This window comes from Pipistrellus kuhlii, unplaced genomic scaffold, assembly GCF_014108245.1.
Source record: "Pipistrellus kuhlii isolate mPipKuh1 unplaced genomic scaffold, mPipKuh1.p scaffold_m20_p_1, whole genome shotgun sequence".
Classification (NCBI taxonomy): domain Eukaryota; kingdom Metazoa; phylum Chordata; class Mammalia; order Chiroptera; family Vespertilionidae; genus Pipistrellus; species Pipistrellus kuhlii.
The window spans coordinates 135602951-135626484 of NW_023425404.1; the positions used below are offsets into that span (position 1 = coordinate 135602951).

The following is a 23534-nucleotide window of genomic DNA, read 5'->3' on the forward strand; positions in this document are numbered from 1 at the left end:
TAAAGAGTGAGATTTGCCATTACCTATAAATTTGCAGTTGCCATTGTAATCCCAGCAATCTTTCTCCATGGTTATTTGAAAATTTCTTCTATGCACAAATATGCCCTATTTAAGAGCAAAAAAAAAAAAAAAAATCTCTCTTAATGGTGGTTCTTTATTGAGGGAGTGCAGTCTGTTGCTACCTTATATGAAATTAGCCCTTTTCCACTTGGTAGATTAAAACATTCACGTTTGACTTAAAATCAAAATGGATGTACATTTTAAAGGAAACAAATGAAAATGAAGCTTGAGAGGAAACAATTGTAGATGGTATTCACTAAAGTATTCTAATTTTTAAATAGGCATGTGAAGATTATGATTCAGGCAGTATACATTTGAGGTGGTGAGCATGGGGACCTCCCGAATGCTTCTGTATTATTTACGTGAGTGGATGGTTCTTAGACAGGATGGACCGGAGAGAGTGGATAAGAGCAGATCTGGTTATCAGAATGGAGCAAACAGTGTAAGTATTACTGAACCACGGAAAGGCCCAGAGGACCTGATGTTTCACTATGGAGCCTCTGGGGAGTAGGGAGCACCAGGCCACAGCAGGAGGAATTAAATGCAAACCTGGGGATTGAGCTTCTGCCTTGACTCTTGGGAGAATGACTCTGAGCTGAAATATTTTGATCTTTGCTATACCATGGCACACAGGTATTAGGCTATTTGCCAGATTTTTTATTCTTTTAACAACAATCAGTGTTTATATGCAAATGTGGTAATATAGTAACATACTAAAACTGCCCCTTAGGATTTACATTATCCCATATCATTTGGGACATAGATTTGCCATTTCACCAAAACCTTTTGAAGAAAAGAAAGCATATTCGTTTATTAGAAAGTTATTCTGATGCCTGTAGGTGTTTTAACCACAGGAGAAGGGGACCGTGGGCAGGCATGTGGGCATAGAAATGCATGAGCATCTAGAGCTGAATCATGAACTTTAAAGAGTTGTGTGTGGGCATAGACTGATTTTTTTTTCATATCAGCTTAGAAGTTTAGGATTGAAGGCTAAGATGGCACATATATGTTGTAGGTTTGCTATTTTTAATTCAGAGATTTCTAAACTATTTATTAAAGAATTGGTAATAAAACAGTACAACTCAGATATAGGTAAAGTCTTTGCTTATATTTCATATTATATCTTAGGCCATTGAACTGAGGTTTTCTAAACAGTAAAGTGTGTCATGGGTTAATAAAGTTTTAGCATCCCTGGATATTCTTCATTTCTAAGGGGTAATTATCATGTTCAAAGGGACCAAGTCACTTGGGAAATAAACTCTAATTGCCTTAAAATTTCTTGTTTGCTTCTTTATTTTAATCTGTTCCTGTGACATAGCTCCAGAAAAAAAAAAAGAAAAAAGAAAGAAAGAAACAATTCAAGGCCAAAAATAAATAAATAGAAAGCTCTCAGTTTAAATTCATCCCTGTGAGTAGAATTTTATACATTACTATGAGATTGCTGTTCTAGAAATTAGTATAAATACTATTTGCTTAAAATACTGCTGTAATCACTTCATAGAGTACAGAGATCTAACATATTTGAGTGGGTTGAACTTGTAACCTTTCAGTGCTCACGCCAATGCTCTAACCACTGAGCACAGTGCCAAGGCTGACTATACATTTCTAAATTTAAAAACCACTTTAGAGTAAACCCTTATATAAAAAAACACATTTTCAATATATTTATATATTTAGAAAACTTAAAGTAATTTAACTTAAAACATTTAATATTTATCTAAAATTCTTAGTCTTTATCATATATACCATGTCATATACCATATACCATATATATTATATATCACATATCAAAACTAGTGCAAATAATTTTGCTTTTGTCATATACATGTAAAAACTAATTTAACTGGCATGGCCCCTATGTTAATCGCTGGACTCGTGCATGTAACTTTCATATTTTAACAACAAAAAATCAGCTTTTATATGAGGTTCTTAGTAATGCTGAAATATTTTGAAACACTTTAAACTTTTCTCAATCTTTTATGTTGAATCATTATTACATAATTTATTATGTAACCCATTTGCAATTTTTCTAGTCATTAAATGAACCAACCAAAGAATCAAAATTTAAAAGGTTTTTTTTTGTTTTTGTTTTTAACTTTTCTTTTTTCTTTTTTTAAAAATAAACCTTTATTGTTCATATTATTCAAAAGTTCCTCATTTTCCCCCCCTCCACCAGGTTCCCACCCCACCCTCTGCCCTTTCCCCACCCCCCCATTCTCCTCATGCATAGGTGTAGTTTATGTTCAGTCTCTTCCCGCACCCCCCACTCCTCTTTTCCCTGAGAATCATCAGTCCACTCCCCTTCTATACCTCTGATTCTATTATATTCAATAGTTAATATTGTTCATCGGGTTTTTTTAATTCTCTTGGTTTTTAGATTCACTTGTTGATAGTTACGTATTTGTTGTTCATATAAAAGCAGGTTTTTGATAGAACTACTCAAGACTACTATGGAGGGGGTGTGAACTGTCACCCTTTCCGTGTCCTTGAGTATTCAGACTCACTGCATAGTGGCCAGAGAATGAGAAAAGCTGTATATGCAAAGAATAAGGAGCAGCTATAGAATAATAAGCATATTTAAATTATTTTGAAATGTAGATAATAAAAAAATTCTCTAGTTGTACTATTGAGGTACTCTTTTTCACTAATCATTTATTAATCGCTGTGGTTAGAACAGTAATTTTTAAATTAGTTTCTGATCTTTATTAAAGAATTACTTGTAGCATGTTTCAGATTTAGGTTAAAAAAGTACTGTGTATAATATACATTCTGTAAGCCAAAGCAAAAAAGATCTCTTACTTTAATAAATGCTTTGAGTATCATAGTTCCTTTTTATTGACACCTTTGAGATGTTATATAAAATACCACTGTGCTGTATTTACATGTAAATTCCAGGACAACCAAATAAAGTATTATTTGTTAGTAAAATGATCAGTACATATACTGTGTCTAATAATGAACACATTTTAAGACTCAGGATTTGCATGGTACTATTCAGAGGGGAGAGGTAAAGAGGTCTCTGTGAAGGATGGACAAGGTCATCATAGCAGTAGGAAAACACACACACACACACACACACAAAAAAACAAAAAACAAACAAACAAACAAAACCCAAAAACCCATACAGCTAATTAATAAATTGGAATTTTACTTTTACATCTGATGTAAAGAATTATTTTAGCTTAAGGAGTACCAGATGTTTTTGTTTGCAAGATCAATATTCAGCCACACTTGAGATGGACTTGGATATTTTCATTTGACAGGCATTAATATCTACAATGAAGGTCAGAGACTTTCAAATAAACAAGTGACAAGTGTCTATAGGAATAACATAAGTAAGATACTAGTAAGTTTCTACAGTTTTTCTTGGATGCTAGCTGAGGTTACGTTTTAAACTCTCTCCTTCACAACATAATTTTTATATCTTTGCATATAAACATGTGAATGGATGGACATGTAGCCCCATATTGATATAATTTTTTTGAAACCCAAAGAATATTAGTCAAACCTACTTGCTTAATATTTGAATCCAAATAAAATTTAGTGAAAGGTCACTAGTGGTTCCTTTGGCAGATCCCTTCGCTCTTAATCAGAAATAGCATCAGATTTCACGCATTTTAGTGACTGATGATGGGAGCTACTTATGTGTATTTTAGCTGGAATATTGTATCTTATGGTTAGCATGCTTTAGTTATTATTATTTACCTTAAAGACAGAACCTCATCTTTTGGAGCCATCTGAAAAAACATACTTACTATACGTTATAGACAAAAGAAATAAGCAGCTGCATCTAAAAGTTTCTAGGAGCCTAAGCATAACCTTAGCCTTTTGTACTCCGTAAGCGGCTAGAGACCTCCCCCACATGCCCCTCGTGTCCATAGCCAAAAACCTCCCATATCAACTCTTGTCACCCAATTTTAAAGTCAGACATGTTAGTGACATCTCTGGGTTTGTAAAGAAAATTTGTGGTGACTTAAGTTTGTAAATATTCCAGCGCATATGGAAGAAATGGGGATGGTTTCCATTTTGGATGCATAGCAGTTAACCGGTTAAGGTAGATAAAGTCATTTGTTTTTCTTACTGCTTACATTTTTTTCTCATTTTCTTTAAATTTTGTTCTTTGGTTTTGCAGTTTAACACATTTCCAGCCACCTCAAGCACAAACTAATAATTATACCACATAGTAAGCTCTTCAGAGTCTGGTCTGCTGATGTTTGTTCTCTGCCATTCACTTCTTACAGGGCTCACTGCCTAGCAGTGAGTGAGTGCTATAGGTGCTTGATTGTTGATTAATTAATCAATAGGGTTTATTAGAATCATAGTTTGAGACATACACAAATGTCCAGGCGGGAATAGCAGGAGTGTCAATATAGACCTCAGGCCAGAATTTGTTTTAAGTTGCCTCTGACATGTGATATCCTTAAGCTGTTCTCTTAACATGTGCTGACCTAAGATCTCAGACAGCCCTTGTGCAGACAGAAGCCACATGATATATGGGAAAAGATCTGTTCCTGAACACGTTCAGATTACAAGGAGGGATGAAATAGACATGTCTAGACTTGCAAAGACATTGCATTTGCTATGGTTGATTGACATCATGGACCATGTTTCCGGGCAGAGGAGGGTGACAGGGGGTATTAAGCCACCTGGTGTTTTTTTTCCCCCCCATTTTTTATTGAATTTATTGGGGTGACATTGGTTAATAAAATTATATAGGTTTCAGGTATACAATTCTATAATACATCTGGAACTACATGTTGTTTTGTATGCCTTTACTTAGGGTATAGATCAGCGAATCTCAATCTGGACTTTACATTATTATACCTGGATTTCTTTCATTTTAAAAAATATATTTTATTGATTTCCCACAGAGAGGAAGGAAGAGGGATAGAGAGTTAGAAACATCAATGAGGGAGAAACATCGATTAGGTGCCTTCTGCACACCTCCTACTAGGGATGTGCCCACAACCAAGGTACATGCCCTTGACCAGAATCGAGCTTGGGACCCTTCAGTCCACAGGCTGATGCTCTATCCACTGAGCCAAACCAGCTAGGGCTACCTGGATTTCTTTAAGAGCATGCCACTGCCCTGCCCCAGCCAAGCCAAATCAGGATCTCTAGGAGATGGGCCTGGGCATCATTCATTTTTAAAAGCAATTCCACTCTGCAGCCAGTTTTGAGATAGTTTGAAGTTTTACAGGAACCAAAGCTGGAAAAGAAGAAAGATTATAGAATACAATTTCCATCCACTTTGTTCTCATTTACTTGTTGAGAAGGATGCACTCCTGGCCAACAGTAATCTAATACAAATCATTTATGCAAATTTAAAAGTTCTAGTGACTCTATTAAAAAAGAAAAGAGGAATAGCTGGAGTTAATTGTAGTAATACATTTTCTTTAGCCCAATATGTTCCAAATCTTATTATCTCAATGTGTAATCAATATAAAAATATTTAATGAGATACTTTACATTTTTTCCTGGTCTGAAGTGTTGTAGATTTGAATTATAGACTTGAAGTGCATCTCAGTGTGGACAAGCCATTTTTCACGTGTTGAGCAGCCACACCTGTCTAGTCAATTCCATATTGGCCAGAGGAGAGCTAGAGGGGAAAGTACTGGAATACAAGCCAGGAGGCCTCAGCATTAGTGTTGGTGTTGCCACTGACTAAGCTTTTGACTTTGAACAGTTCACTTATCCTCTCTCTGGGCTTCAATTTCCTCTTTAATACGAGAGTGGTCAGGGGTCAGTCTAAATTGGGAGTTCTCTAATTTCGTCACAAAAAGCCCCAAGATTTTGTGAGCCATCCTAAAGGAGAAAAGAGGCAAGCAAGCTGCTTTTGATTGTTACTCTCTTTGGATATACTTGAGTTTTCAGATGCCATTTTATTTGAGAGGAAAAAACAAAGATTTGGAAAAAAAAAAAGTCACTCAGCTAAATGTTCTCTTAAGTTGTGTGATTCTCTCTTGTCAGCATGTGTGACAGCCTCTCTGGAGAGAGGTCAGGCAGCAGGTTTCCTGGTTTTCCTCCTAGGAAAGGCATCACCGTGGACAATGGCTCTTGAATATTCCCTATCAAGTAATAGGAATCCCTTCAGTAGTGGCTAAAGTGGATCACATTGGCTACGGAGGCACACTGTGCTTGTCTAGAACCGACCCAGCCCAGGTTGTAGGAGGAGACTCCTGGCTCTCCCCTAAGGTATGGTCCCCACAGTCAGCCATATCCCAGGGCTGGGAATACTCAGGCCATGGCTATGTGGCTTTCTGACCCGACATGTGTTGTTCTTCTGGCGAATGAATAATTGCCAACAACTTCAGTCATTGTTATGTCGATGCCAGTATTGGATGCACATGATTTTGGTTTCCAGACGAGCAACCTGTTTCTGTATCAGGTAGATGAATTCTGGTGGCAACAATAAATAAAGAAGAAGCGGTGTCTTAACCAGTTCATTGGAAATCAGACGCTGCCAGATTTCCACAGTCAATGACATGGGAACTCAGTCCTAATCAAGTGTACTGTTTGCCTTTTGAAGGCTTCTGTGGTGGTTTGTATTCGGAGTCAGTCAAGGACTTATAGGCCCCGCATTTTAGCTACTTTGCTATATTGTATTGGAGAGGAGAGGGTGGTAAAACCGAGTGGGAATCATGAAGTGGAGAAAGCTGAGAGGGTTTCCGTTTCTAGAATGCTGGTAAGAAGTCTATTATAATACCATATTCTGTACTTAATAGGTAGTTATCAGAAAATTGTTTTGGAAAGCTTCAGCCCAAATATCAACAATTATTTCTGCATTTTTACTAGCACACGCAAACTTCATGCTTCCAGTCCAGGCCTGCTCCTGTACCAATGAAAGCAGTTGCTAATACTCAAAGCAACAGAGGGAAGGGGAACCCGGTTTCATTGTTTCAAGCATAGCTACTTTTACAAGTTAGTGAAAGAAGTGTTTCCTAAGCATGTTGGTTTCTTCAGGCTAACTAGCTTTTGCTCAGTATTTGGCACCGGTCTGCATGTAGGAGTCCAGGTGAACAGGGAAAGCAAATAAATGTGACCTTTGTAAGACTGGTATTTTCTTTATGAAGCCGAAGGGTGCACACACACACACACACAGATATTAGCCCACTTTTATTTTTATGCCAGAAAACTTCTCTCCGCTGACAGCATCTCTGCATTTGATCTTTGGCATCCTCGCTGCCCATCTTGGTTCCCTGCAGGCCTTTCCATCTGGTTCGCTGGTAAAGCGCCCATCTCATCCGTGCCCCTACCATCCATTCGGAAACGGAGCTTCTGATTGGTCTTTTCTCTCTCTTCGTGCTCCTGTTTACTTGGAACCAGTTCCAGTATCTCAGAGCGGGTGGTTTTGCCTTAGCCAGTGACCTTAGGATAAGCAATTACAGGAGGTAAGAGATCTACTGTGCAGAGTGGAGCATCTGTTGTTGCAGCGATCTTAGCCTTGGAGAGAGTCTAGGGACTTGGAGAAAGTCTGCTTCATGAAGGTGATGCCTCCCTGGAGTGCTCTCTTTTCGCCTCTCGCCTTCTTAAATGCTTGGGCTATTTCAGGTTTAATCCTTTGGTCTCCCTTAGTTCAGCAAGGCCAGCGAGTGTCTGGCAAAGACCCACTGCTTTCATATGCCCGTCAGTAAATCAGCCTCTTTCTCTCTGGTTCTCCTACAATTCTTTCTGACAGTTTTGCAGAGTCACCTAAACCTCCACAGGGTCCAACTCACATCTTGATAAGTAGGTAAAAAAAAATAAATAAATAAAAAATAAAAATAAATAAACAAACAAGTAAACAAATCAGCTCTTGTTTTTATCCTATGTGTCCTTTTGAAGTTTCCCCCTTTCCACCCCTATCCTATAACTAGGATATTTTGAGGAGTTGCCAGATATTTTCTAATTTCAAACCATGCTCGTACATGAAGACTTAAATAAAAAAATGTGTCCATTGCAATTGTTTCATGTTTTCTTAACAAAGATATTAGTCAGGCAAGAAAAAGGAGGTAGACAAAGAAATGGGATGAACAAACTCTTCAAATGCCTCAAGATGAATGGCCAGATTTCCTCTTTTTCTTTTGATTCTTAATTTTTTTTTAATTTCACAGTATGCTTTGGAATTACACATTTTGTCTTTTATTTTATATCATGTTTTGTATTATAAAGCTATTCTACCATCAGTCATTAAAATTATTTTTGGGAATAAAAGTGGTCTTTATAAGAAGCACCACTCAGTATTTGTTAGAATTTCAATGCTAAAATGTGATTTGCTCATTATTTTTTCAGCACTGTTTAAAGTACTTTCTAGGAAACACTGGGGAGTAGTTGTTAACACAGTAATACTGGCACCAGACCGTCAGAGATTACACTCAGTGGGTCTATGTGTACATCTCTAGGTGCTTATCTTAGAAGAGGTGCTTCCTATTTTTGAGCATCAACTTTGTCTCCCACGGTAATGTTATGGGGGCTCAATAACTTTACATATAAACACATGTACATAGGTCTTACTCATCTTACATCTTTACTGTTCTGACTTTATTACCCCAAACATTGCCTGGCATTAAATAAACACTCTATAAATATTGGTTACTATTACTATTTGCTTTAGTTCCTGTAACAATCGTCAGGTAGATATAATCCCCACTTTACAGGGGAGGGAACAGAAGCCATAGGGAGATGTTTAACTTGCCCAGGGTCACACAGCTGGTGAGGGAGCAGAGCCAGGGCTTGCACCCAGGTCTGTCTGACCACAAAAGCCACATGCTGCTCCATGGCGTGTGCCACTGCCACTTTGTTTTGGGCAGCAAGGTTAAGTAGATATGCTTGGATTGTTAGGAAAATCAAACTTGCATTAGTACAGGTTCATTTCCTGATTTTTCTTCTCCCTTAAGTAGTTCTAATTTCTCTTGCGTAACTAATGTGTGCTATTAGAGTGCACAGAATTTCTTGGCCTAGGTCTACTATCATTCTTGCTTCTTTGAGAGCCAGGTTTATTCCTTAATATCAGGTGTGCTTTGCCGAGGGGAACTGTCATAAGGGGATGTTCTTAATGCACATGGCGTAATGCATATGGCCGATGAAAATTATGTGAAGCTGTGTTTATGCACCTTTCAGGTATTTCTAATAGATTTGAGTAGTTCAAAAATGAACCCTCATGTGAAATAGAGAAATAATGAATTTCCCTTCCTGAAGGAGCATATTGACCATTTACCAGAAATTTAACATTCATGATGCCACCTCTGCCATGGGCCTGGGAGTCCCGTTGTGGCTCATTGTGGTTGTTTATGGAACGTCCTCCAGCTGAATGAGTGGAGAAATGGATGTATTCACCAGTGTGAAGAATGACAGTAGTTGTAGGAGAGCTTCTTACTGTTAAGAAGGCTTGAGGGTGTGGGAGAGAGAATGGCTGGGTGTAGGTCTGCACAGTCAGAGGTTTTTGTACCATATTCCTAAATATGTGTCTCCTTCCCGACATCATAGTGTCCTCTTACTGTTCAAGATGTTCCTTCAGTACATACACAAATCCTGGTTCTGTGAATTTTTGCCCTTTTTCTCTCAGATTCCTGTTCTCCCCTTAAACAGCGAGTCCATACATTTACTCAGAGATGTGACTCTAGGTGAAGGCGCGATCTAGTCTCCAGAACTTTTCCCATTTTTCCAATCCCAGTGGAGGAGCCTGCTTTTTTTGCTCAAGTTGGTTATGGTTGGATCTATAGGAAAGATTTTCTTTTGCTGAATTGATGTTTGCCTAATTAAAGCACATATCCTGTTTTCTTATTAAGTCAATCAGCAGCTTCAAGATGTAAGAAATTACTGCCAACTTCCTTTCAAGTAATCATATTACATCTGGAATCAAAGGAAGTCTTTAATTCTTGAGAGCCCTTGATCATTTTAATGTGGGAAATTTTAAAATACTCGAATAGGTGGTTCGTGATTAGGATAGATATCTGGTGGTTATTCCTGAATCGTTTGTTGTTGAGTTTTGGCTAATGTAGGATTCTGACTTTTTCTCTTTCAGCTGTCCCATTTCCTCCAAGTCACCGGCTCACAGCAAAGGAAGTGTTTGATAACGATGGGAAACCTCGTGTGGATATCTTAAAGGCACATCTCATGAAGGAGGGCCGGCTGGAAGAGAGTGTTGCATTGAGAATAATAACAGAGGGGGCTTCCATTCTTCGACAGGAAAAAAATTTGCTGGATATTGATGCACCAGTCACAGGTAAGACCTGAGGACGGGAATTGCCCACTTACATCCATACTTCGTTGTTTTTAACATCCAATCAGAAGTCCAGTGAGTCTTCAAATAGCATAGTTATCTAAGAACTACCAGTAAAGATATGATACATATATAAAAATATTTTTAATTTAATATATTAAATATCTATAATTTTGTGACGCTTCAAAAAATGGTCTGCAACTTAGAGGTGATGAAGATATTCCAAAGTAATACTTTAATTAAGAAATGGCTTTATTTGTCAATAAAGCTAACTAACATAACACACTGGATATTCATCTAGAATGACTAGACATATCATATTGAGGCTTCCACAGTGGTTGAGTAGGTGGCTGAGTTAAAGCAGTGGCTCTTTAAGTGTCATCCTGAGATTCATATCATCATCATCATCACCTGGAAACTTGTTAAAATGTAAACTTTCAGGCCCACCCCAGAACCAGTGAGTCAGATTACCCTGGTGAGGCCCAGCCATGTGTTCTATCGAGTCCTTTAGGCGACTCTGATGCACCTTAGAGTTAGAGAACCCTGAAGTTGAGGCAGAAGGCCAAAGCCTCTCCTCTCTATAGCATTGTGTGCCTAGGAAATGGGTGTTTAATTTGTGAGTGTTTTTGTTCTGTTACCTCGAATGAGCAGAAACATATTTTGCCTAAATGTAACTTCTCTTAGACGACAATAATTAAATCTTGTAAAAAAATTTTATGGATATAGAGGATCAAATATTAGAGCTTTTAATCTACATTTTGTTGAGTTAGTAAACTTGCAAGTTTTCATTTTTAGAGAAGCTATGAAACAATTCTTTTTCTTAATTGTCCTGATTCTGGCAAAGGGACACTTATTTAGAAATACAAAAAAAGTCCCTTTCAAAATAAAGGGGACATTTAAACATATTTCATTTGTACTCCTGATCGCTGCTTTCTTCCAGATCATCATGACTTGTGTTATTGGCCTCCATATATATAATCAAATGTGACAGTTAAGAGAAAGATAAGCTCTGTTAATATCGGACTAGACTTTCCTTGGTCAGAATGTCCTTAATGATCTGTATTCCAGAAAAATTGACAATGTTTACTTTGTTGTTATTGTTTCTGTTGGCAAATGCTATTTTTCTTGTTTATAATTCAGGGAAATAATAAATGTGTTTGGAGGTAGGCAGAATAAGAAACAAACTTCGGTTGTGTTAGCTTTGTGTTGGACCACAGGTTATCATTATGAACTCCTTTCCCATGTGTTAAAATGGAGTTATACACTATCATCTCCAACTCATTGACACAGTGGAAATATTAAGACAAAACATGGGGAACATGCTATACTTTTTTTAGGTACTAACACACACATTTTTTAGTAACCTAAGTTTTAGTTTGGACTCTGCCAGCAAAAAAACAAAAACAAAAACAACTATTTTAAAAACTGATTATAAGTTCCCCTTATAAATTAAGGGTAATATATAAGCTTTACATGACATCTTTATCACTAAGCTTATTTGTTTTGGATAAAGGTGAAAGGCTTGATCTTTTATTATGAGGTTTTTTGTTGTTTGTTTTTTTCTCCACTTCTCATGGTAATGTGTGACTTTTAATAAAGAATTCATATTAAATTCACTAGTGAGTGCATTGGGTGTTAATGGAGGTGATCATTATAGCTAAAAAGACACATGTAAAATAGACAGGGAAATGTATTTTCTGGAATGCCATCGGCTCTTCTGTTGGATGAGGCTTTGTCATGAAGGGACACGTAGGGAGGATTCAGGAACAGTCAGAGTTATAATGCTTTCTCCCAGGGCCTTTCTGAAGTTCATAGACTAATTGCCCTCCTATCCAGGAAAGATCACACCGGTTCTTTCTAGTGAGATCCCAGTGGAGAGCTTGGCAAATTTTGAGAGACTTTGGAAATCAGGACTCAATTATGTGTTACTTTCCCTGGAGGGAGAAAAAAAACATAGTTTTTTGTTTTTGTTTTTTTGTGTGTTTTTTTTAGGTAGTGACAAAAGTAGCTGTGGAGGCATCACAGAATCTGTAGCACTAGTGAAATATAGCCCAGGCAGGAAACACCTTTCTTCAGAGGAGTGCTTGCATTTCACAAGGAAGGCAGGATCCCTGGAGCCGCCTGTGGAGTCTATGGAAGGGTCTCTCCCTCTTTTCTGGGAGACAAGGATGTGGAATAAAAGTGGCAGATGGAGTGGAGAAAAAGAGAATCTATTGTAACATTTTGATAAAAAGGGGGGAAATTTTTGCATAGAATTCACCAGAAAATTAAATTCACAGCTTCATATACCAACCATGAGTTTCTGAGTAAAAGCTGAAACATGAAGGATTGTGCAGTAAAAGGAGGGTGCATTGGTCAAAGAAAATTACAGTCTCTTTGTGTTTCAAGATACTTTTTAATTCATTGATAGAATTTTATGATGTTGGAATGTGTTCTGAGGTTTTATTTTATCTTTACAGCTGAACCAGCAATGTAATATTTCTTTTTAAGTTTAGAATATTTATTGTTTGGTAAGAGAATCAGTAATGTTATATTTAATTATTGACACTAGGCTATGTAATAAGAGGCATAGTTTACATTTAAAAATCTTCAGGGTAGAGTATTTTTGATATAGTTCAGAATTTCACATTTAGGAAGATGGAAAACTTAAGAAACAATTTAGAAAAGGAAGGTGACGAAATAGAAGGCAGTAGAGATGAGGAGAGAAGAGGGGCAATAATATAGTTACCAATGAGAACCTGCAAAAAAAAAAAAAAAAAAAAAAAAGATTAAGAGGAAAGAGGCAAGAATGTTCAAAGTAGGAAGAAAATGCCCGAAGTCTGACCCTAAGGAACTTGCAAGTGGTTTTAAAATGCTCTCTCACCTGCATATGTCAGATTCCTAAAACTAGTAGAAACTGGCCAGTAACTTCTCCTGTGGAATGCAACTTTAAGAGTAGTGGATACATAAACTCTCAAATGAAACAAATAGCAAATATTTTATAATTATACACAAACATCCCTCCCACCTCTCCATCTATTCTTGCCCTCCTACATTTTTTATTAATAAAAATGTTTTACCCTCAAATGTTTAGGGAGAAGTTATGCTAACATCTGTATATGTTTTGCCTCCATTTAAAGAAAACAACAACACTAGAATGAGTGTTGTTCTTATTTGAAATCTGGGCATTAGTTCATTCCTTTAGCATTTCTTCAGTGTTTAAATGTACAAAGCTGCCCTCATCATCCTTCCTCACCCTTCCCATCAAGTGAAAGGTTTGTGTTCATTTAGGAATGTTTCTCATAAAATTCAGTATGCTTCAGCTTGGAGAAGACACAAGGATCAGGAGCAGCCTGTCTCCACCTGGCCCCTTACAAGTGTTGCTTTGGAGGAGAGAAAGCTCTGTATACCTCACCCGCCCGGAGCAGGGGGTTAGATCAGCAGTAACCTCCCGCTTAGGAATAGAGATGGGGATCAGCTATGGGTCCCCAGTCAAAACGAGGGAGCATGAGGCACCCTTGTGTTCTTTTCTCTAAACTAACTTGCCTGATCAGGATGCCCGAAGTTTGTGTGTTTCTGTGCTGGAGGCATGTTGTAGAGGAATGTATTTTCCCTGTTTGACTCTTTTCTAAAAATGGAATATCTTTTTTTCCTCGCAAAGATACAAATGGAACATTAAAAAATGTGGTGAAATATCAATATGGCGACTTGCTATTGAGTGTTTTGTCCCCCAGTACTCCTGTGTGGAAGTCGCAGGCTTCAAGGTGATGTTATTTGGTGATGGGGCCCTTGGGAAGCAGCTAGGGTTAGCTGAGGTCATGAGGACGACACCCCATATGGGATCAGTGCCCTTGTAAGAAAGGGAAGCGATGAGAGCCCCAATACACTAATTAAGCACTATTGTTTTGTCTTGCCTCTCTGTCTTCACCAAGAGAGGGCACAACAGGAAGATGACCATTTGCAAACCAGGAACAGGGCCCTCACCTAACTCTGAGTGGGCCAGCATCTTGACCTTGGACTGTCTAGCCTCATAGCTGTAGAAATGTTTGTGATTTAAGCTACCCAGTCTGCGGTTTTGGGTTAAGAGCAGCCCAAACTAAGACACCACTCATTCTGGGAATTCAATTTTACAACCTTTTATTGTGAACATTTATCTGGTACAGGTGCTGTGGGTTATACATAGTTGAACAAGACCTGGTTTCTGCTCTCCAAGGGCTTAGAATGTAATAGGAAAACTCAAACAGCTATTTGTCCAAGGATACGTACGTCAAACTATTGTTTAAATTAAAGAATGTGGCCTGAATTTATTCAAGCTAATTAAGAGGTATCCAACTGTATATAGTTAATTTAAAGCCAAAGGGATTGCCTACCTTCTAAATGGTTCAGGTTTCTGTGGCAGTCAGTGCCCATTGATTATTGTAATCTACCTTTGAGTTAAAAAAAAAACACTGTCAAATAGCTGGGATTGTACCTGTCGTAAATCTGGATTGAGCACTCATTTGGAAGGATGGGGACTGCGAGTGGTAAAACACTGGAGACATAGTCATGGACTGGAACTAGTTGGGGAGTCAGATACATAAAGAGTAATTACTGTATAGTTTGTTAAGATCTGTGATGGAGGCACCTACAAACTAATGTGGGAACTCAGAAAAGGAAGGCAGGGAAGCCAACACAGTCCTGACAGATTACGTGCTATTTGAATGGGATGGTATATGACCAGTAAAGTTTTACCATGTGAAAAAATCTAGGGAAGGATATTCTGGGCAGAGACTACAGCATATTAAAGGCACTGGTGTTTTTTGTAAAGTGGAAAGGGGTGCTCTTGGAGATTTTCTGTGGCTTCTCAGGATCTCAGAAGGGTGTGTGGGGTGGGCCAGAAGTGGGACTGAGCTTGGGCGGTCAGGGCTAGGTATTAGTCTCCCTGAGGTCAGACATAAATACCGGGACTCTGTTCTACAAACACTGGGGAGTTAAAGGGGGGTGGGAGGGTGTCTTTGAGCAGAGGAGCCACCTAGTCACGGAGTGTGGCTAGAATAGCACCCTAGGGAAGATGAGAAGAATGGAGTGGGAGGGAAAGGGGGTGATTAGGAACCTCTCATGTATGTCCAGGGAACCATGATGATGACTGTGGCTGGGTAGGAGGCTTGGATCTGATTTTGATTGCTTTTGAAAATGACAGTTAAAATGGCTGATTAACCAATAGTATTAAAACTTCTGGAATACAGTAAAGATGGTTTATGCAGCTGTCTAATTTACAACACTTCTTGAAGTTCTCATATTTTCCTGTTTCCCTTTGACTTAGCAAAGAACATTCTTCTCATTTATAAGGCCAAGGCAGTCCCGCAGCTGAGGATTTTGAATACGGTGATTTAGAAATTTTCTGCTCCCTGGGTTTAGGGGATAGGCCAGCATCAGCTGGGCAAACTGCTAATCTCTCTGGTTTGTCCGTTTCCTGCAGTGGGGGATTTGTCCCTCAGGCGGCAAAGGATTCCCTCAGTGGCTGCGCCTGCCATTTAGCATGTCAGGCAGTTGCCAGGAGAACCCTCTGGCTTTGTTCCTGGATGTGAGAGTGGACCAGTGGCCAAGTTTAAGGTCACGGCATTCCTTCCCTCACAGCAGCTGACGTCAATTAGGAGAATTCCCCGTGCCTTTACTCTGGGGAGAGCTAAGTGCGGAGAAGAATCCAATGTCTTTTGAGACCTAAAAGGTCACTGTTTATTCTCCTCATACTATCGTTTGTCACTATCAAAGCAACATGGCCTTCGTTTATACGGGGATCAAATATTACTTGCGGGGCATTTTGCCCACTTGTGAATTCAGTGGCCAAATCTTCAGGGCCTGCCCTGCAGCCAGCAGCCTATTTTGGTAAGCGGCCCACAGCTGCCTGTCAGCACACTCTAGCCCCAGGCTGTGGAAGCAGCTCATCATTTTCATGTTCTTATTTCCCTTAATTTGGGGCCTTGATTAATAGTAATAATAATTATTATTAATATTATGATGATGATGATGATGATAAAAAGTCCTTGTTCGAGAGCCAAAGTCCATTTCCCTAAACTGTTTACTCTGGTTTTGCAAGGTTGATCTTAGGAAACCCATCTTACGAATGAGGAAAGGGTGTCTCAGAGTTTGTCAGTGTTTCTCAAACTTGAACCCCGGTCAGAATCACCTCGAAGGCTTCATAAAACACAGGATGCTGAGTCCCGCCTCCAGCCTCCAGAGTTGTTGACTTAGTACCGTGATTGCAGCTCGAGAGCCACATGCAGCTCTTTGGCCCCTTGAGTGTGGCTCTTCCACAAAATACCACGGCCTGGGCGAGTCTATTTTGAAGAAGTGGCGTTAGAAGAAGTTTTAAGTTGAAAAAATTTGGTTCTCAAAAGAAATTTCAATTGTTGTACTGTTGATATTTGGCTCTGTTGACTAATGAGTTTGCCGACCACTGACTTATAGGTTTGGAGTTGAACCTGAGAATGTGAAGAGCTAACATTTTCCCAGGTGGTGACACCCTTGATCTGGGACCACCCTGTGGGGACCACTGGTATGAAGTACTGGGTCTGAGGTTCACTGCTAATAAGCTGACAGCCTTGCTTTGAACGCACACCCATCTGTGTAATTCATGCTTAACTGTTACACCATATTATACACACTATTCTACCTCTGTATGAAGGCTTAAACTGTCAGGCGTTTTCAGCTCATTTGACTAGAATTTGTTCTTGCTTATTACTGAAGAAAACATAGTAAGAAAGCTGTAATGGTTCTCAAGCAATAGAAGGAAGAAATTATTTTTTATTATATTTTAAATAAAAATGAGTTGTTATAATACAGGGAGGCAAGACAAAACAATAGTGCTTAATTAGTGTATTGGGGCATAGAGTTTATATATCCATACAGTTTTCCCAGTGGAAAACCTTTGCAGTATATTGTTTTACAAGTACTCTGAGAGTTGAATATAGAAAGCTACAGCTGGGACAATTTATAAAAGGAAAAAAGAAGATTTGGATCAAAAGCATCTTTCAGTGAAATAAGTGGTAATGAATACAGTATTATATTAAGAGTAGCTGAGCCATAGTAATTCAAGTCAGTAATGATCTAACATCAATAAACATGTACCGTAATACCACCCAGAGGAAACACTTGACAGTCATAACAATTACATTATAATTGTAGGAACAGATATTTTGCTTTAAGACACAGTGTACCCTTTTCTCTTCAGTTTCATGAAACAGTACTTTTCACAAATACCGTAGTGAAGTGTCTAAACACCACTGGTAACATAATGCCTATAGTTGTTTGCATAAGAAGATTAAAAATTCCAAAAACTATTCTTTAAAAAAAAAAAAAAATCTGTACCCGAGGATATGGTTGGCACCCAGAGCGGGAATTGAACCTGCAACCTGCATGTACCCTGACTGGGAATCCAACCGAAGACACTTTTGCTTGGGATAACACTCCAATCAACTGAGCCATAGCTGCCAGGGCAAAACTGTTATTCTTAAAGTTTGAAAATTATCCATTGCAGTAATAATATTTTAGTGATTTTGGGAGAAAATTAAAATATATTGTAATCAATACTACTGTGGTTTTAAGAAAAGTAATATTTCAAACAATACTTAAATGCTTCCAGATAATGAAGAGCATGCTTCTTAGGTACCTCAAAGGAAAAATGTAGATGCACTTTTCTTTATCTGCCCACATTAAATCCATGTTTCCAATCTTATTTCATCTCAGGGTTTACTTTCTCATTGAATTATCCCTAATAATTTAAGATTCCATCAGTTTTATTCTCCTGTGAGCCAGTAATGTTTATGGTCTTTAATGGACATTCCCAAATACTGGTCATAGACTGGTACTGGTCTATGGCAAAGTTTTCCCTGGTCCAGAGTGAATACCTTTTTTTCATTTTAGTGAGACTGCTTTCTTTTTGTATGTGAAACTATGAAGAAAATAGATGTTGTTTATTTATTTTTATAGCTTTTTAAGGGACACATTGATGAGTTATTTTTGTTGTAAGGCTAACATTTGTTCAGTTCTTGTTTTTTCTACTCATTATTGTAAATTCTGTACTTTTTAACTTAGTTTTCACACGCCCCTATGAAGGAAGTACTGTTATCAGCTCCATTTTACAAAGAGGAAACTGAAGCTCAGGGAAATTATCTTATCTAAGGTACCCAGCCAGAAAGTGCCAGGACTGGGTTTAAAGCCCAGGCAGTTCAATCATGTCCATGCCCATTCTACTTAGGGGTAGAACTTAATTTTACAGGTCCATTAAATCATTAAATTTCATACAATGTGGCACTTAACAATATTGGAATACAATATTGGAATACAATATTACACACACACACACACACACACACACACACACACACACACACACACACTAGTGGCCCAGTGCATGAAATTCGTGCATGGAGCGGGGGTGTGTCCCCTCAGCCTGGTCTGCATCCTCTCCACTCTGAGACCCCTCTGGGGATCAGGCCTAAACTGGTAGTTGGACATCCCTCTCGCAATCCAGGGCTGCTGGCTCCTAACCGTTTTGCTTGCCTGATTGCCCCTAACCACTCTGCCTTCTGGCCTGCTTCCACCCAGCTGTCCCCCGCACTGGCCTGATCACCCCTAACTGCCTCTGCCTTGGCCCCGCCGCCATGGCTTTGTCCAGAAGGACGTCTAGAAGGTGTCCTGGTCTAATTAGCATGTTACCCTTTTATTAGTATCAATATTTGTTTCATGCTACTTTCCTATTAAATGTTAACGTCTGAGGACATGGATCGTGTGTTATGGATTCATGGGTCCTGTATTTCAACATAATTTTAATGTAAATGCACTGTTGAATTGCTCATAGTAAATTATGATACAATTGTAATGGAAATATCTAGGAACCTGTAAAACAGAAAATGTATTTATATATATTTGTGAATGTGGAATCATCTAAATAGCAGTTATTTTTTAAATTTTGTTCTTTTATCATAAACATAGCTATTTGTTGATTTCTGTCTTAATTAGGAGATTTTGGGCATTTGAGATACTGGATAAATAAAATCCACGAACTTATCAAAATAGTTTCTCATGGAAGAATCTGTCATTTAATTGTTGGCTTACTAAGGGAAAAACAATACTCAATTTTCAGGCAGCTGCTTTATCACTATTTAAAATGACTATCTTAGCATATAAAATATATTCTTTAAAATATTAATTAAATGGATTTATGCACACATTTTTGCTATTGTTAAAATGATTTATATACATATACAGTGTCCTCAGAGAAGGCCATTTGTCATTCAGTTCTGGCTCTGGTTTTGTCTTGGTGTCAAATAGATTGTCTCCCTCTTTCTATCTTTGTCCAGCTTCCCACCAGTATCATCCGTTGACCATGGCCTCATGAAGCAATCCAAGAGTCCATGGAATGGACTTAGGTTGAGGAGGTGAAAAGAAAAACAATGCTCATAAAAGTCCAGAGTGCTTTTCCTAAGATTAAACTCTAAACAATATATGTAAGACATTGCATATGTATATAAATCATGATCCAGGAATAAATTTCAAAATGGTAACAAATCTCCTCTTAGTGCAAGAGACAACGCTTCCAATCAACTGAGCCACCAGAGCTGGGCTGTCATAGAGTTACTTTTTTACTCTATCTTGGGTATAATGTGTTTTGTGATTAGCTTCTGGTCATATTACACATTGTGGTCCATTAATCAGCCAGTTTTAGACATAGCATTGCTTCATTCTAGTCCCTAATATATTTGGCACTAGTCCCTAATATATTTGGTTTGGGCACTAAGGCTTTTGAACTGAAACTTCATGAGAGTCATCCTATATAATAAAGAGCTAATATGCTAATTAGATTGAATAGCGGAGGGACCTTCTGGATGACATTCCCGATGGCCATCCAGACAACTGTCCAGACAAAGCTGGGGCTGTAAGGGCTGGCCCAGGCTTTGAGGGCAGGCTGAGGCTGTGTGGGGCTGGCTATAAAGGCTGGCCGAGGCAGCTGGAGCTGTGAGGGTCAAGCCCCTTGCATTAATATTGTGCATCAGACCTCTAGTCTATGTAATAAAAGCCTAGCGACTTTTATGGCGGAACAACCAGAACAACTGGTCACTATGGCATGCACTGACCACCAGGGGGAAGATGCTCAAGGCAGGAGCTGCCCCTTGGTGGTCAGTGTGCTCCCACAGAGGGATCGAGGCTGAGCCAGAAGCCAGGCACATAGCTGGCGGTAGTGGCGGAGCCTTTCCCAACTCCGCAGCAGCACTAAGGATGTCCTACTGATGGCTTGGTCCTGCTCCCCATCAGTCAGACATCCCAGAGGGCTCCTGGACTGCAAAAGGGTGCAGACTGGGCTGAAGAACCCTCCCTCCCCCCAGTGCAGGAATTCCGTGCACCAGGCCTCTAGTATATGTATTGTAGATGAAAGGAAACTTAACCTGTTTTATTCTGTCTAGAAACTTTTCTTCTTGTGTTTTTCTTAATGTTATATCTGCTCTGAACTGTCCTTTATCACATTTATAATAAATAAAGGCCTGTGAAAGAGTTAGGTTAAATGGGAAGGAAAATTTCACATGAAAATGGAGAAAACTTAAACTTATTGACTGAACTTTCTTTTTCTTTTATAGTTCCATTTTTAAATATTTTTTTAATTTTTACTATATATAACTTTATTATAAAATTTTTAAAAAGCAATCTAGAAAACTCAATTTATTATTGATACCAATTCCTATGAGTTTGCTGTGCTACCATACACAAGTCAAGAAAGTAAAGAAACATTAAATATTTATTTATTTTATTTATTTTTCAAAATATATTTTATTGATTTTTTTTGCCCCCCTCCCTCCCTCCTATACATACCCTCCCTCCCCAGAGTTTTATGTCCATTGGTTGTACTTATATGCATGTACACAAGTCCTTCAGTTGAAACATTAAATATTTAGAAGCCTTTATCATCAGAAGCCTTAATATCTAACTATATGTAGTAGCCCCTCAAAAAGCTACAACCTGCATTTTTTATAAAAGTCTTTTCTGTACAAAGAATCTTATCAGCTATATAAAAATCTGTACAGTTTTTATACTGAAGCTAATATTGAGCTATACTTGAATTCACATTCTTATAAGCTCCATTTTTAATGATTTTTAAAAATAAAAATCTATATCAAAATCACCACTTTATTTATAGTGCCTTTCTTTGTAGTTTTTTTTTTCTTTTTTGTTGTTATATTTAAAACAAAATAACAGTTGTGTTCTATATATATTATGATTAGTGCCAGAGATTTTAATATTAAAAATCTACTTGGACCTCACGGTTTGATTCCATTTTAAAAATGCAGTTAACTCCTGATCTCTGAATGTGTTGTCTGATTTAAGGTGCCATCTGGTGGCATGCATTTGATACATCCAGTTGTACTTCACACTGCCATCAGTCTGACATCCTTTATTGCTTAGGAAGGAGAATATTTTTGAAATGACCTGCAAAAACATTTGTTTCCATTTCAAACACAGGACTTTTAGTACCTTACTTTCCGTTTTCTCAAATATGCACATTTGCTTTGGTCTTTGTTAGCATAATATGATTCTTTCTTTAAAAAGGCATCGCCTTTAAAACTCAGGTTCCAATTTTGAGAACTCATTTTAGTTCACAGAAACTTGTAGATATTCAGCATCCTTTTTAACATTCTAATTTCATATGATTTTCATTTAATTTTTAAGTGGTAACACTTGATTGGCTATTTGGATGCCATGTGCTGAGTAGGAGATTACTAGGTCAGTGTTTTTCAACCGCTGTTCCGCGGCACATGTTGCCTGGTGTGCCGTAGGTGCAGACAAGACAAGAATTTTATAATTTTTCACTATTTTGTTTACTTAATATTTCATAATAAAGTAATTATAAAATACTTTCTTTGTGTTTATTTGATTCCTATTCAAGAGAATTACTTTATATATAGTCAATATAGGCATAGAGTTAAATTTTTTAACATTTTCTAATGGTGGTGTGCCTCGTGATTTTTTTCATGAAACAAGTGTGCCTTTGCTCAAAAAAGGTTGAAAAACACTGTACTAGGTAATCATAAACATGAAACAGAAATTATTCTTTTGAAATTCTTTTCCTCATGTTTTAAACATTAAAGATCAGCTCCTTCAAAGGTGGACTTTCATGTAATCTTAACTACTGCTTTCTTTGCCTTCTTCAAGAGATAAACTGGTAACACTTGTTAAATATATATCAAAGCTAAGTTGAAATTAAAAAGTATATTGTCTGCATTATTGATATAAAATATCCATTCCACTTGAGAATTAGAATTGAGGTAATGTTAAAAATACATGAGAAAGTGTGATTTAATTCCTGCTATGCAGGTACATCTCTTAAGGACAGTATGACTAGTAACTTTATTTTCACCCTATGAGGTGCAGGTGATATCAGGATTAAAATCATGGCTCTTTCCATTAGACTGCAGGATCTGCAATTTCCCAGCTGTTTACCAATAGGCAAGTTCTCTCACATTGGTAAACCTCAGCTTCCTCATTTTTGAAGAGGTGGGTGTTTGTCTCCTGTCTGTTGCTCAGATTAAGTGAAATGCTGCAACCACAGCATTTAAAGTACCGTATTTTTCGGACCATAAGACGCACTTTTTTTCACCCCAGAAGTGGGGGGAAAAAGTCCCTGAGTCTTATGGTCCAAATATAGCCTACACATATACTTTAAAAAAAAGTTTTTTTACTTTCCCGGCTCTGTGTGGTCTCTGTGTGCTTGCCCGGCTCTAAAATGGTTCTAAATGCTGCTGTTTACTTTACAGGGTTGATTACATGTGTTTATGACTGTGATGTTGGGTTTTAATGCACAAAAAATATTTTAGGACACTATTTGTTTCAGAATCTTTTTTTCTTCATTTCCCTTCTCTAAAAACTGGTGCGTCTTATGGTCCGAAAAATACGGTAAGTGCTCGATAAATTAGTAGCTTCTTTATTATCATTGCTCTAATCTCTTCTTTTGTCATTGTTATGTAGCTAATATTCCAACTATTAGTTCTATTCGATTGTTTGGTGATTAGGACCATAGAGAGTGTTTAACTCTATGAATTTGGATAATACAGTGGACATTGTATTTCCCCCTTTTTTGGATATAAGTAAATACCCAGAGGGAGCAGATGGTTCTCTTCCTAAAGTTCTCTACTAATGCTTTCTAAATTGCAAGTAAATTCCTATTTTCATTAGAGAAAAATAAATTTGTTTTTTGTGGGGGGACATTTTTCATACCATTGGTACACCCCTTAGAGGAGAAAACAAACAAACAAACAAACAAAAT

At 37.9% G+C, this 23534-nt stretch overlaps 1 protein-coding gene across 4 annotated transcripts in view; it reads left to right on the forward strand.

Annotated features, from left to right (window-relative positions):
• PPP3CA (protein phosphatase 3 catalytic subunit alpha) overlaps positions 1-23534 on the forward strand; it is a 291565-nt gene that overhangs the window by 132989 nt on the left and 135042 nt on the right. For 3 of the 4 annotated variants that reach the window (XM_036410486.2, XM_036410494.2, XM_036410503.2), the window contains exon 2: positions 10064-10264. The exons of the other annotated variant lie outside the window; for it this stretch is intronic. In XM_036410486.2, the coding sequence (XP_036266379.1) occupies positions 10064-10264 (201 nt within the window). The remainder of the gene's footprint in view (positions 1-10063; positions 10265-23534) is intronic. 4 annotated transcript variants of the gene reach the window in all.